A 12,842-nucleotide genomic window follows, 5' to 3' on the forward strand; every position below is an offset into this window, starting at 1 on the left:
AATACTCTGGTTCCATTTGAACATACAATCCTATGAAATTTGCCAGTTCAGGTGAGCTGACTGTAATGGCTTATTTTGTGTGAAATATCATCCCAATGTTACCTGTCAGAGAAAAAGATACGCCTTATGGGACAGTTATCAATCCAGATTAATTCTTAGGCAAAATCTGAAAAATGTTTTGAATGCCTTGGGAAGTGCTTTTAAAAGAAATTGGTACTAATTGGTACTAATTCATTACAGAAATTATTTTGATACTGTCGTGGTTAAAATATTTTTTTAGTATCTCCATTCATTCTTGTCACACCTTAAGTTAAATGTAAGAGCAAGCTTTTAATTTCCTTCACATTTCTGTCACATTTATAAGGAAGCAAATTGTAGAGAAGGAAAGGAACATATAAATATCTTTGGGTAGCCACCTGATAAAGTCAGTATTGGATTTTCATCGTGAACACTTGCAACAAATGGCTTTGCTGTTTGAAGTCAGCTTCCTCTGAATTTAGTTTGTAATTTGGGTCTCTCTCTCTCTCTGAAACCAGGGAGACAACTCATTACTGCAAATACAGGCTTGTAGAAGTTATGGGAGCCTATTCAGGCATAATGGAATAATTTAGATAACTCTGATTATATCAGAGGACTTATTCCATGGTTATTATAGAAATTGAAAGCTGGCATGAGTTCAATGATCTTTGGTGTGAAGTAAATTTATTTTTAGCTTTCAGAAGTAATGATGAGTTACCCCATTAAATTCAGAAGACAGACAGTAAAAGCCATCATACAATTATGATGAAATCTGTGCATCTCTTGGGAATATATTTTGTCTTTCATAGTTACTCTCTTTAAATGTCTGTGTAGATACATGTCCTCAAAGCCACTACGCTTCGTTCTGCTACTTTTTTATAAAGATACACATTTGTAACTATGTCAATTCTATCTTCAGAAAAGCCTACCTGAAACGAAGGAAAAGGAGGCAGTAAGAAGGGCTTCTATAGGCACATCTGTGATGAAAAGAAGACTAGGGAAAATGTGGAAAGAAACAGGAGACCTGGTCACCCAGGATATGGAGAAAGCTGAGGTACTCAATGACCTTTTTGCCTCATTCTTCACAAACGAGAGCTCCGGGCATATAGCCAAACCCACAGAGAGCAAATGGAGGGACCGAGAGAATGATGATCCAACTGCTGTAGAATAATACCAGGTTCAAGACCATCTAAGGAACCTGAAGGTGCACAAGTCCATGGGACCTGATGAGGCACATCTGTGGGTCTTGAGGGAACTGGCAGATAAAGTTACAAAGCCACTATCCATCATATTTGAGAAGTCATGACAGTCTGGTGAAGTCCCCACTGACTGGAAGAGGGGAAACATAACCCCCACTTTAAAAAAGGAAAAAAGGAAGATCTGGGGAACTATAGGCCAGTCAGTCTCACCTCTGTACCTGGCAAGATCATGGAGCAGATCCTCCTGGAAACTAATGCACGTGGCAAACAAGGAGGTGATTGGTGACAGCCAACATGGCTTGAATAAGGGCAGATCGTACCTGACAAATCTGGTGGCCTTCTACAATAGGGTTATAGCATTGTTGGACAGGGGAAGAGCAACTGACATCATCTACCTGGACTTGTGCAAAACATTTGACACAGTCCTGCATTATATCCTTGCTTCTGAATTGGAGTGATATGGATTTGACAGATGGACCACTCAGTGGGTAAGGCATTGGCTGGATGGTTTCACTCAAAGAGTTGTGGTTAATGGCTCATTATCCAGGTGGAGATCAGTGACGAGTGGTGTTCCTCAGGGGTCAGTACTGGGACTGGCACTATTTAACATCTTTGTCAGTGACATGGACAGTGGGATCGAGTGCACCCTCAACAAGTTTGCAGATGATACCAAGCTGTATGGTGTGGTTGACATGCTGGAGGGAAGGGATGCCATCCAGAGGGACCTGGCCAGGCCTGGGAGGTGAGAAGGACCTGAGAGCGCTGGTTGATGAGAAGCTCAACGCAAGCCAGCAATGTGTGCTGTGTGCTTGCAGTCCAGAAAGCCAGCCAAATCCTGGGCTGCATCTAAACCAGCATGGCCACCAGGTCAAGGGAGGTGATTCTCCCATTCTACTCTGCTCTTGTGAGACTGCACCTGGAGTCCTGCATTCAGCTCCAGGGCCCTCAGCACAGGGAAGACATGGACATATTAGAATGAGTCCAGAGGAGGGCCACGGATATGACCAGAGGGCTGGAGCACCTCTCCTGTGAAGACAGGCTGAGGGAGTTGGAGAAGAGTAGGCACCAGGGAGACCTTATAGCAACCTTACAGTACCTGAAGGAGGCCTACAGGAAAGTTGAGAAGGAACTCCTTGTCCAGGAGTGTAGTGATAGGATGAGGGGGAATGGCTTTAAACTAAAAGAGTGGAGATTTAATTAGATATTTGGAAGAAATTCATCACTCAGAGGGTGGTGAGGCACTGGAACAGGTTGCCCAGAGAAGCTGTGGATGCCCCATCCCTGGAGGTATTCAAGGCCAGGCTGGATGGGGCTTTGAGCAAACTGGTCTAGTGGGAGGTGTCCCTGCCCATGTCGGGGGGTTGGAACTGGGTGATCCTTAAGGTCCCTTCCAACCCAAATCATTCTGTGACTCTGTGAGGTTCCTGCTGACCTCCCTCTGCTCCAAGCAGGCATCACCCAAAGTTAAAGCAAGAGGGAGGCCGCAAGAGAGGCTGTGGCACGCCAGCCAACAGCCTCAGCAGCTTACAGAGGGCACTGTGCCACCTGCCCTCTTCTCTGCCCCTGAGGCCTTTTCCTCAGGTCACAGCTTCGTGCCCTCACGGAGGGATAAAGCCAAGCTGGAAGGTAAATTCTTGGAGGATTTTAACACCAGCCTTGTAGCTGGAAATCTTTTAATTGCTGCTCCTTTATGGGGCTATCCTTTGAAGGTAACAAGGAAGAGGCACCAGTGCACCACAAAAACAGTGACCAAGATGATGTGTAAAAGGTGTGTTAAAATTGCAGTGCAGAAATAGTAAACATGAAGCATAATGTATAATGTTATCTAAATAATTCCGTTTCTAACATCACTTCTAAATAGGCTGAGCCCAAATTTCTTCCTATTGATATCAGATACGTCTAACTCAACCCACTGCAGCAATGGAAATGCCACCCAACATTGACTGTATCTAAAAAAGTGTTTACCTTGATTAGAGATATTTCTTGGCATCTATGTCAGTTTTCCTACAATGATGACATTGATATCTATGATGGAATTATGTGCCTTCAAATTCTGTTGTCTGAAAGCTGTGCTGTAAAACAGCTTTTAGAAGACCATCTGTGCCTCGAAAGGAAAACAAGAATGTCTGGAGCACCAGAACTTTACTATTGGCTTTGTTGTTTCCAGGTGCTGCTCCACAAACCATCCCCCGGGTGTGCATATGACCCATTGCAGCCACCGGCACTAATGGTCATCACCAACACAGCCTGGACTACACTCCCAGTGAGCACCTGAAGGACAAACTGAGAGTCTCCAACCCATTTTGGAGTAAGAGCCCCTGACTCTAGGGTGCCAAATTGCCAGAATGCCCTCAGCCGGCCGTGGCCACTACACAACAGGTCTGCTCCACCAGCGGCTCCAGCCACGCTGCACGCAGGCTCCTGATTGTAGGGTGCTGGAGATGATGGGATTTGGGCTGGGGAACGCAGGGGCAGGGGTACGTGTCAGGACCCCCGTGCCGGTGCGGATGCCTCTCTGCGCTCCGTGTGCGGGGGGCGAGCAGGTCCCAGCTGGCCGCCCCCTGCCGCCTCGCGCTTCAGCAGGACGCCACTTTCCGGCCCAAATTCCCAAACCTAAAGGCGCTGCGGAGCTACGAGAGGACGGAGCGCCGTGCTCAAGCCCCCAGCCGTCTCCGTGACCCGCGGGGGGGGGCTTCCCGGGGCTGCCTGCGGGGGGGGGGGGGGGGGGAGCCTTGGCACCCGGGTCAGGGCCGAGAGCGGGGCGGATTTTTTTTGGGGGGGGGGGGGGGGGCAGGTGCCGGCGGGGAGGGGCGAGCAGGGCACCGCCCCCCCGCCCCATTGGCGTCGCCGGAGGGGGCCGCGCCGCCACCGCCCCCGCCCCGGCCACAAAGCGTGGGCTGCCGGCGGCCGTGGCTGCGGCGGGGCCATGCAGAGCTGCGGGCGCTGGTGGGGGCGGCTGGCGGCCCGGGGGGGGCCGAGGCACCTGCGGCCGGCTGGGGGCGGCGGGCAGCACCGGCACCGCCAGCAGCGCTGGGTCGGTGGAGGAGGAGGCGGCGGCGGCGATGCGGCGCGGTGCATCGAGCAGCTGCTGCCGCGGCAGGATGACTTCTCCCGGCGGCACATCGGCCCCCGGGAGGGGGAGAAGAGGGAGATGCTGCGAGCCCTCGGGGTGCAGGTGGGCGCCCGTGCGGCGGGGGGGGGGGGAGCCGCTGGGAAGGGGGTGTCTGCGGGGTCTGGGGTCTGCTAACGCCGGCGTGCCGCCGCCTCTTTGCAGAGCGTCGAGGAGCTGATGGATAAAGCCATCCCGGGCAGCATCCGGCTGCGCAGGCCGCTGAGGATGGAGGACCCCGTGGGTGAGTGACCCCCGCCGCCCCCCGGGGGGAGAAGCCGCCCGGGAGCGGCCTCTCGGCTCGGGGCCGCCGCTTTGTCCCGGGATCCCGATGCGGAGGGGGAGGCGTGGCGAAACGTCGCCCCTCGGCGGGGCTGTCGGCCCCGCGCGGCTCCCGTGCTTCTGCGCCGCTCCTTTGTGTGCTCCCCGCGCAGCCGGGTGAGAGCATGCACGCCCTCAGAGCCTCCGAAACCTGCGTGTATTCCCCCCGTTAACCGGCGCATGCGAGGCTGCCGGCTGGCGTCTTGAATCCCTCTGGCTGAGGGAAATGGGTACAGAGCAGGAATGTGAAGCATCTGAGCCAGCTATTGTGGCACCAGAGTGATACAGCAAATCGCTGTAGACAACTTGATGTGACTCAATGAGTCCTCCTCATGTTAACGTTTTTAAAAGTTGTCACGGTCTTGATACATTGAACATCACGTGCAAACATCACCCAGGAAATCCAGGGAGCCAAGGAAACCCTTAAAAATGCACCTACCTAAGCAATTCCAGCAAAACTTGCAAATCTCCTTAGCTGTTCAGATACCTGAGGCGATTTGGCTGGTATTAGCTTTGTATTTATGTCTTGATCCCTTGCCTGAGCTGTTGCGGTCCCTGTGCCTGGCTCCTCGCATTGCTCACCAATGCACCATGGCTGGAGCGTGCTTGCTGGGTCCTCAGGGAGTCCTGGGTGGGTGCCAGGTGGGGCACTGCAATCAGGAGCAGAGCCAGGGAGCATATCGAGGGAAGCTGGAGCTAGGATGATGGAGTTGGGCATTGGCAGAAAAGTCCAGCTGGTGAAACACTCCCTTAGTGCAATGACACTTGATTTTTCTGGTAGTTTCCCACCTTATGGTGGGCAGGAGAGGTGAGATTTACCTTCTCTCCATGTGGCTGCTGCTGTAAGTACTTCCTTTGTGAGCTTTCCTGTAGTTAATGTACTTTGGTCAAGATACCCCCTGACTGAAGAGCTATTTGTATTTGTCCTCAGAGAAAAGAACTTCTTAGATACTTTTTTTTATAGTCTTTAAGAGGAGACAAATTGCCACTAATAAGTACTTCTTAAAAAAACAGTTCTGCATTTTTGGGATTCAGTACATGATATCCTTACAAAGTATTCTGTTACTAAAATTGATGTTACTGTGATACTGTACAGTTAGGCATTAAAAAAATTTCACATTAATGAACGCCAAACCAGTGATGCCAACTTAAGTTGAAATCTTGACGCAGTTCTGTGTGTTCTCATACTGATTTTCACGTTGTTTGAAGGGGATATCTCTTAAATCAACTATGAATTAGTGATGGTCTGTTGCATGCAAGTTCTCACTGTGCAAGGGGACCTCATTAGCTAATGGTGCGTGTAGTCCACTGGCTCTTTGCTTCATTTGTTATGCTGTTCAAGTTCTCTTATAGTAAACTTTGAAAGAATGTGACTGTGGTGCAGTCTCACATTGCGCTGCATGCAGTGAGTTCTCAAAAGAGATGAAGTACAGAAAACTTTTTCTGTACACTGCTGCCTTTTCTTCCCTCAGTGTGACCGACTAGCTGTCTTTTGTAACTTTGGTGTGTAGATTTTTGCCACTTAGTTTTCCACTCCAATGGTAGCAGAAAATTTCACAGCTTGTTAAAGCAGAGTTAGAAGTCTCAGATTAAAGTTATGCAGTTTCACTTTGAACATCTTGGACCTAGGACATCATATTCTGGATAAAACTAGTTCTCTCTAATGGTACATTAACAAGGAATCATGTCTTTCTAATTACCAGTGTGGAATTTCTTATGTAAGTATGGTATAACATTTTTCATCCCCATACCTTGTGTTGTGGTTTAACCCGTCCGGCAGCTAAACACCACACAGCCGTTCGCTCACCCTCCCCCCTCCCTCTCTGGAATGGAGGAGAGAAACGGGAAAGTGAAGCCGGTGAGTTGAGATAAAGACAGTCTATTAAGACAGGAAAATAATAATAACGATAATAATGATGATGGTGATGATAATGGTATTACTGCTAATAATGTGTACGAAACAAGTGATGCACAATGCAATTGCTCACCACCCACTGACCAATGCCCAGCCTATCCCTGAGCAGCCGGCCCCCCACCCTAGCTAGCCACCCCTATATATTGTTTAGCATGATGTCAGATGGTATGGAATACCCCTTTGGCCAGTTTGGGTCAGCTGTCCTGGGTCTGTCCCCTCCCAGCTCCTGCTGCACCCCCAGCCTGCCCGCTGGCAGGACAGAGCGAGAAGCTAAAAAGTCCTTGGCTTGGTGTAAGCACTGCTCTGCACCAATTAAAACATCAGCATGTTGTCAGCACTCTTCTCATCCTAATCGAAAGCATAGCATCCTACCAGCTACTAGGAAGAAAATTAACTCTGTCCTAACTGAAACCAGGACACCTTGTATTAAAACAAAATAACAAATGGAGAAAGCATTGTGAGAACTGGATTGTTTTTTAAACATGCTTTTTTGTTTGAATGAAGACAATTTTGCTCCTACTATTCCCAGAACTCATACATGCAGTGAGAGAACAGGACAAGGCCATTCAAAATGTGTTAAGTACAGTATTTGTGAAGTTCTTACTATGGCAGTTTCTAATGGTTTAAGTATACACTTCCATTTTTCTGAACAGCTACTTTAACAAAAGCAAACAAACAGTGGCTCCTGTCATAGTGACAGGTTAGTGTGCAGCTGAACAAATGAGCTGTGCTGCTCCTTCATATTGGGATATGCAGTTGAGCTTGCACTGAAGTCTCTTTGAATTTGTTGCTTGCAGCTAGAATTATATAATGCAGCCCAAGAAAACCATGCATATACCATAAATGTCTGGATGAGTATCCCATGTCTCTGTAATTGCTTTAATTTTTTAAGATTTTCTAGCTTTAAGCCTTGCCTCAGATCCAAATGTGAAATAACATAGCTATACTCCAAATGAGGAAAAAGGTTTCACCGGAGAAAAATGTCTAGAGGACTATGTATTTGCACAGTTGATCTAGAAAAATTGGTGAGATTCTCCAGTGAAGGCAAGGCTCTCATGTGAGCTGTGAAACTGTACCAACTGCAGAGAGAAGGAAAAGGCATTTGATGTATGTGTCTTCAAAGTTTGATTAGGTGTGGCAATGAGATCGTTTTGCTTTACAGATCCTTCACTTGGTAATGCCACAAATTATCTAAAAGTTAGAAAATCAATCAGCTGTCTGTATGCAACAACAGTAAAAGAAATCCTCCAGCTTTAATAGCAGCTTATATTAAAAAGCTGTTTTAAATATTATAGCGTATTCCACTATTCCTAAATAAAACATCATATTACAGTAGAAGCACTTAGTTGTGTTATATTCCTTAGCACAGAAGTGTGCTTCAAACTTAATTACTTCCCTGACAGACTATATATTGACAGAGAGAGACTCTAGCCTCAACTGGATATTAGCATATGTGTGAATGGTAAATACTAAGCTTTACATTTACAAGTGTGTACAAGTGCATCTACACTAGGAATGCTCTTTCAGTTTTCTCAGCACTCTTCTGGCAAACATCTTCTAGTATAGACATGGTCAGTGGTGAAGGAGAGAAATAGTGCAACTTGTGCTGAGAGGTATTTGAAATAAGTTGCTTTCATTTGTATGTAATATGACAGAAGTATCCATGTTCCTCTTCTGCCAGAAAGGAAAAAAGCCATTTTAAAAGTGCCTGCTGCCATGAGCCCACTGACAGTCAGTGCTGTAAAACCACCCGAACCATAACAGTGAAAGCCAGTAGGGACCAAGCAGTGAAAAGTCCTGGTTTGTAGGATTTATTCTGAACTTACTCTAGAAGGGAAGCTTTTTACAGTCAGCTTTTTCTGCAGATTTAGGCCAGGGAAAATGTTATTTTGGCATATAGCTTCTGTTTAATCAATATTCACAACAAAGGCTAGGCATCTGTTCAATATTTAGTTATTTGTGATCAGCTGTTATTACAGAGCATTTTCCCACTGTGACTACAAGTGAACCTTAACAGCTAGTTTTTTTTTCCAATTATTGAAGGTGCTTTAGCACATATGGAGTGACTGACCCATTTGAAGTCAAAGAACAGATCACTTTATATGAGCAATCCTCCTTTCATCCCTGCAAACTGACACTGTTTATCAGTGATAGTTATCCCTGCAATGCTGCCAATTAATCCAAATTCTAGGATTTGAATTAAAAGAATGAGTCTATGAATTCCACCATGATTTCTTCCAAAACATTCCTACTTGTTTTATAAAACTTAAGAATTTATAAAGATTAGTCTACAAAACCTGTGTAAGCAACCAATTGGGTCTACAGCTTAAAGATTTCTGAAAGAGATGTGGTTCAGAAGCAGTCATACTGTAAGAGAGACTGTTTCTGTTTTCAAATTCAGCTGCCATGCAGGTAAATCTCAGCATGCTCAGGTTAAGGTTGCCTCTGCTTTCCAGGTAGGCTGGGTAAATGTGGGTAGCCCAAGCCACAGGAGGATGTGGCAGGGCAGCAAACAGTGTTGGCTTTCCACCCTTCCCTTGGGCAGTTGCTGTTAAGACTTCGCACCTGGAGCAGGCTCTTGTGCTGTCCTGCAACATTACTGCATGCATGTCTGATGGTGCTTTGTGACTCTTTCACTTAAATGTAACACGATTTTGTTACAGAAGTTAAATTAATTGCTAAAGCAAGAGAAATAAATTAATCCTTTTTTTTTTCATGTATGAACTGTTTTTAAGATCTTGCTTTCTTGGTATCAGAATGTTTAAAAAAAATAATGAGGACCTGGTGTAGTGTGGGCTAAATGGTATCAAATAGTTTCTTCACTCTTATACTGCAGGATTTAAGTTGTATATCTCAATCTGTTTCTCTTGTCTTGATTTTTTTAATCACTTCTCTGAACTTCTCTAGATACTCTATCTTTTTGCAGGTATCTCACAAGTGCAAAGCTACTATGCTAACCACTAAAAGACTAGCAGAAATAACAGTTCTATCATTTTATGACAGGATAACTCACTCCTTACTATTTCTGTGATGTATTTTGCCTTTTCTACCTGTGAATGTAGGGGGTGGCAGTCCTGAGGTGTCCTTGCTGAACTCCTTGTGGTAGCCTTCATGAGTTTTTTCCACAGCTGTCTGATAAGAGTACTGCAAGATCAATGAACTTTATCCTGGGTACTGTCTCTGATCATATCTAATGTAATAATGAGGGGAATAAAGATCAACTGCAGTGATCTTACCTGGCAATTTTATTTCTTGCTGAATAAGGTTCTTAAAGGATTTGTAGACTACTACCAGTGAAATGAATTAAAGATAAAGGCACTTCAACCATGCTGTTTCAGAAACTAGCAAGAAATGTCTTAAGTTTGACGGCCAATTTCCAACTGTTTCTTAATAGTAGTAAATTTTTTAATTCAATTTTATTTCCCTATTTTGGATATTTCTGTATTTCACCTGTTGCAGGGGAGAGCTGAAAGAAATTTGTAACAACACTGAGGTCTTAAAAGTTGTGGTTTTAACTCTCAGATACTGACACTTGCTGAAATACTAGTCTTGTTCTTATGTTTTAGCCTCAAACATTTATAAGATTACAGTGTTTCCACTACATATGCCCTAAGGTACATACAGCAGAATAAATGCATAATTTTCTGGACTTAAGTGACCCTTCTGTCCACTAAGCTGAAAACTCAGCAATTTGATTTTGAGCTTGAAAAAGGTTTATTAGGCATGCGTAAGATCACCCTTGTGGTTAGCATTCTTCTGCCTTTCTACTAGTGTCAGTCACTTACAGTGCAGCGCTAGACACCTTTCACAAGTCATGTTATAGGCATATGCTGTTAAAAGCTAGGCTGTGGGGAGTGAGGAATACAGCTGCTGCTGCAGGGAACTGGGATATAAGATCCTGCTGAGGCTGGTGGGACCCTGGGGAGGTGTCCAACCCCACCCCTGCCCAGAGCAGGCCTAGTCTGGGCCAGGCTGCTGAGGGCTTCACCCAGCCAGGGAGCGAAACTCCCAGGCTGCAGAGTCTCACGCTGCCTGGGCCCTGGCTCCATGGCTGGGCTGTCCCAGTGGTGAAAAGCTTCTCCTTGGCAGCCTGAGCCAGCCCAAGCCGTGCCTCTCATCCTCCCACCACACACAGCTGTCCTACCACCAGTGCAGGGGCTGCTGTTAGGAACAGTCAGAGTTTGAGCCGTGATGTACGCATCAATTTCTTTGACCCTTGCTTGGGTTAGTTTTGCTTGAATTCAGAACTATACCAATGCGAAGCAAACACTGAATGTGTGGAAAACTGAGTTGTCATAAATCTTTGTGGACTAATGTTTGCTTTTGTCCAGCCAGGCTGAACAGACACATCAGGGCTGTTGACTTGAGTTGCTCAGGGGTGCAGTTCCTTATGGGACTCCTTAAAGAGGTGCCTCATGCTTTGAGCTACCTCCTGGTAGTGTGGGGCACTGTGAAGGAATGGTCATCCCACGTCTTTTTAAAGAAGCATGCTGAATATTGGAGGTGTGTATTTGAGCTGCTAATGCTGTTGCCCTTGTTATGACTGATGGAGCAGGGCAAGTGAGGCGATGCAGGAATGGAGTGAGTGTGCCCTTCAAGTATTTCACTACCGTGATCACAACTAATAGTGTGACTGTCCCCAGAGGTAACTCACGTAACTATGAAAATATAGCCAGTGCTATATGTGGTTCTACCGTTCTACCTTTAAGTTGGAAGCTTAATTGGGGCTTAAACTGCTTATGGTTTCACTAAGGCTTTTTGCTTTGTGCATTGAATCAGTGTGTAAATGGTGTTGTTATTTCAGGGAGCTCTGTCAAACATTCAGCGTGTTCATGTGATAGTTGTTAGCTGTATTCACTGAGAAAAGACTCTTAACTTTCTAGAAGAAATGCCCAGTCAGGCAGACAAAGGAAACTATCTGGCATATCGTACAGTATCTGTGGTATGTATTTACTATGGAATTTATACTTTTCATGCATTTTTTGTGTGTGACATTTTGGGCTGGTGAGCAAGATAAATGATAGACAACTTCTGCCTTCAGCTGACCTTGGAGTCAAATGAACAAATGCTTTGGAATTTCAAAAAAAAATTGATGAAGTTTGAATTTTGCAAGAATACAATGCTCCCCTTCAAACTGAACACAAAACTATCTTTCATTGAGGTTTTGGTTTGCAAATGATAGAGGAAGATCTCTGTAATGTTAAAGCCCTCGCTAAAATAAATAACAAGTGAATCTGTCTTGAATAAGCACTGTAGGAGGAGTATGGGGGAGTGGAACTCTTTACTATGTTTTAGAAACTTTTCCTTGGACATTGCTGAGTTCAAGTATAAGAAACATATGGCTCCTGAACCTCCAGGGAAGAAGGAGAAAAAAAAACACCCTACAGTTTACTAAAAACAAGAAATTAACCTTTGTATATTGAATGTAACAGTAGACTGAGTAAGAGGCAGAGAAGGAATGAGCTTTGAAGTCAGAACTGAAGATCCATACCAAAAAAAAAAATCTTAGTGGATGGGATTATGATTTAGATGACTGTGGAACAGAATCATAGAATATCCCGAGCTGGAAAGGAATCATAAGGATCATCAAGTCCAGCTCCTGGCTCCGCACAGGTCTGCCCAAAAGTTTAGACCATGTGACTAAGTGCACAGTCCAATCTCTTCTTAAATTCAGACAGGCTCGGTGCAGTGACTACTTCACCGGGGAGCCTGTTCCAGTGTGCAACCACCCTCTCAGTGAAGAACCTCTTCCTGATGTCCAGCCTAAACTTCCCCTGCCTCAGCTTAACACCGTTTGCTTGGGTCCTATCACTGGTGATTACAGAGAATAGGTCACCTGCCTCTCCACTCCCCCTCACAAGGAAGCTGTAGACTGCGATGAGGTCTCCCCTCAGCCTCCTCTTCTCCAGGCTGAATGGGGCAAGTGACCTCAGCTGCTCCTCATATGTCTTCCTCTCTAGGCCCTTCACCATCTTCATCACCCTCCTCTGGACACTCTCCAACAGTTTAATGTCCTTTTTGTACTGTGGTGCCCAGAACTGCACACAGTACTCGAGGTGAGGCCGCACCGGCACAGACTAGAGTGGGACAATCACTTCCCTTGACCAACTAGCAATGCCGTGCTTGATGCATCCCAGCATACGGTTGGCCCTCCTGGCTGCCAGGGCACACTGCTGGCTCATATTCAACTTGCTGTCAACCACAACCCCCAGATCCCTCTCTGCGGGGCTGCTCTCCAGCATCTTGTTGCCCAGTCTGTACGTACAGCCAGGGTTGCCCC

General features: G+C 46.0%; 1 protein-coding gene across 1 annotated transcript in view; it reads left to right on the plus strand.

Moving 5' to 3' along the window:
• Positions 1-4,128: 4,128 nt before the first annotated feature.
• GLDC (glycine decarboxylase) overlaps positions 4,129-12,842 on the plus strand; it is a 50,227-nt gene continuing 41,513 nt past the window's right edge. The window contains exons 1-2 of the mRNA XM_083816590.1: positions 4,129-4,392; positions 4,492-4,570. Coding sequence (XP_083672716.1) covers positions 4,144-4,392; positions 4,492-4,570 — 328 coding nt within the window. The 5' untranslated portion in view covers positions 4,129-4,143. The remainder of the gene's footprint in view (positions 4,393-4,491; positions 4,571-12,842) is intronic.

Source organism: Anser anser (assembly GCF_964211835.1).
Source record: "Anser anser genome assembly, chromosome: Z".
NCBI lineage: Eukaryota > Metazoa > Chordata > Aves > Anseriformes > Anatidae > Anser > Anser anser.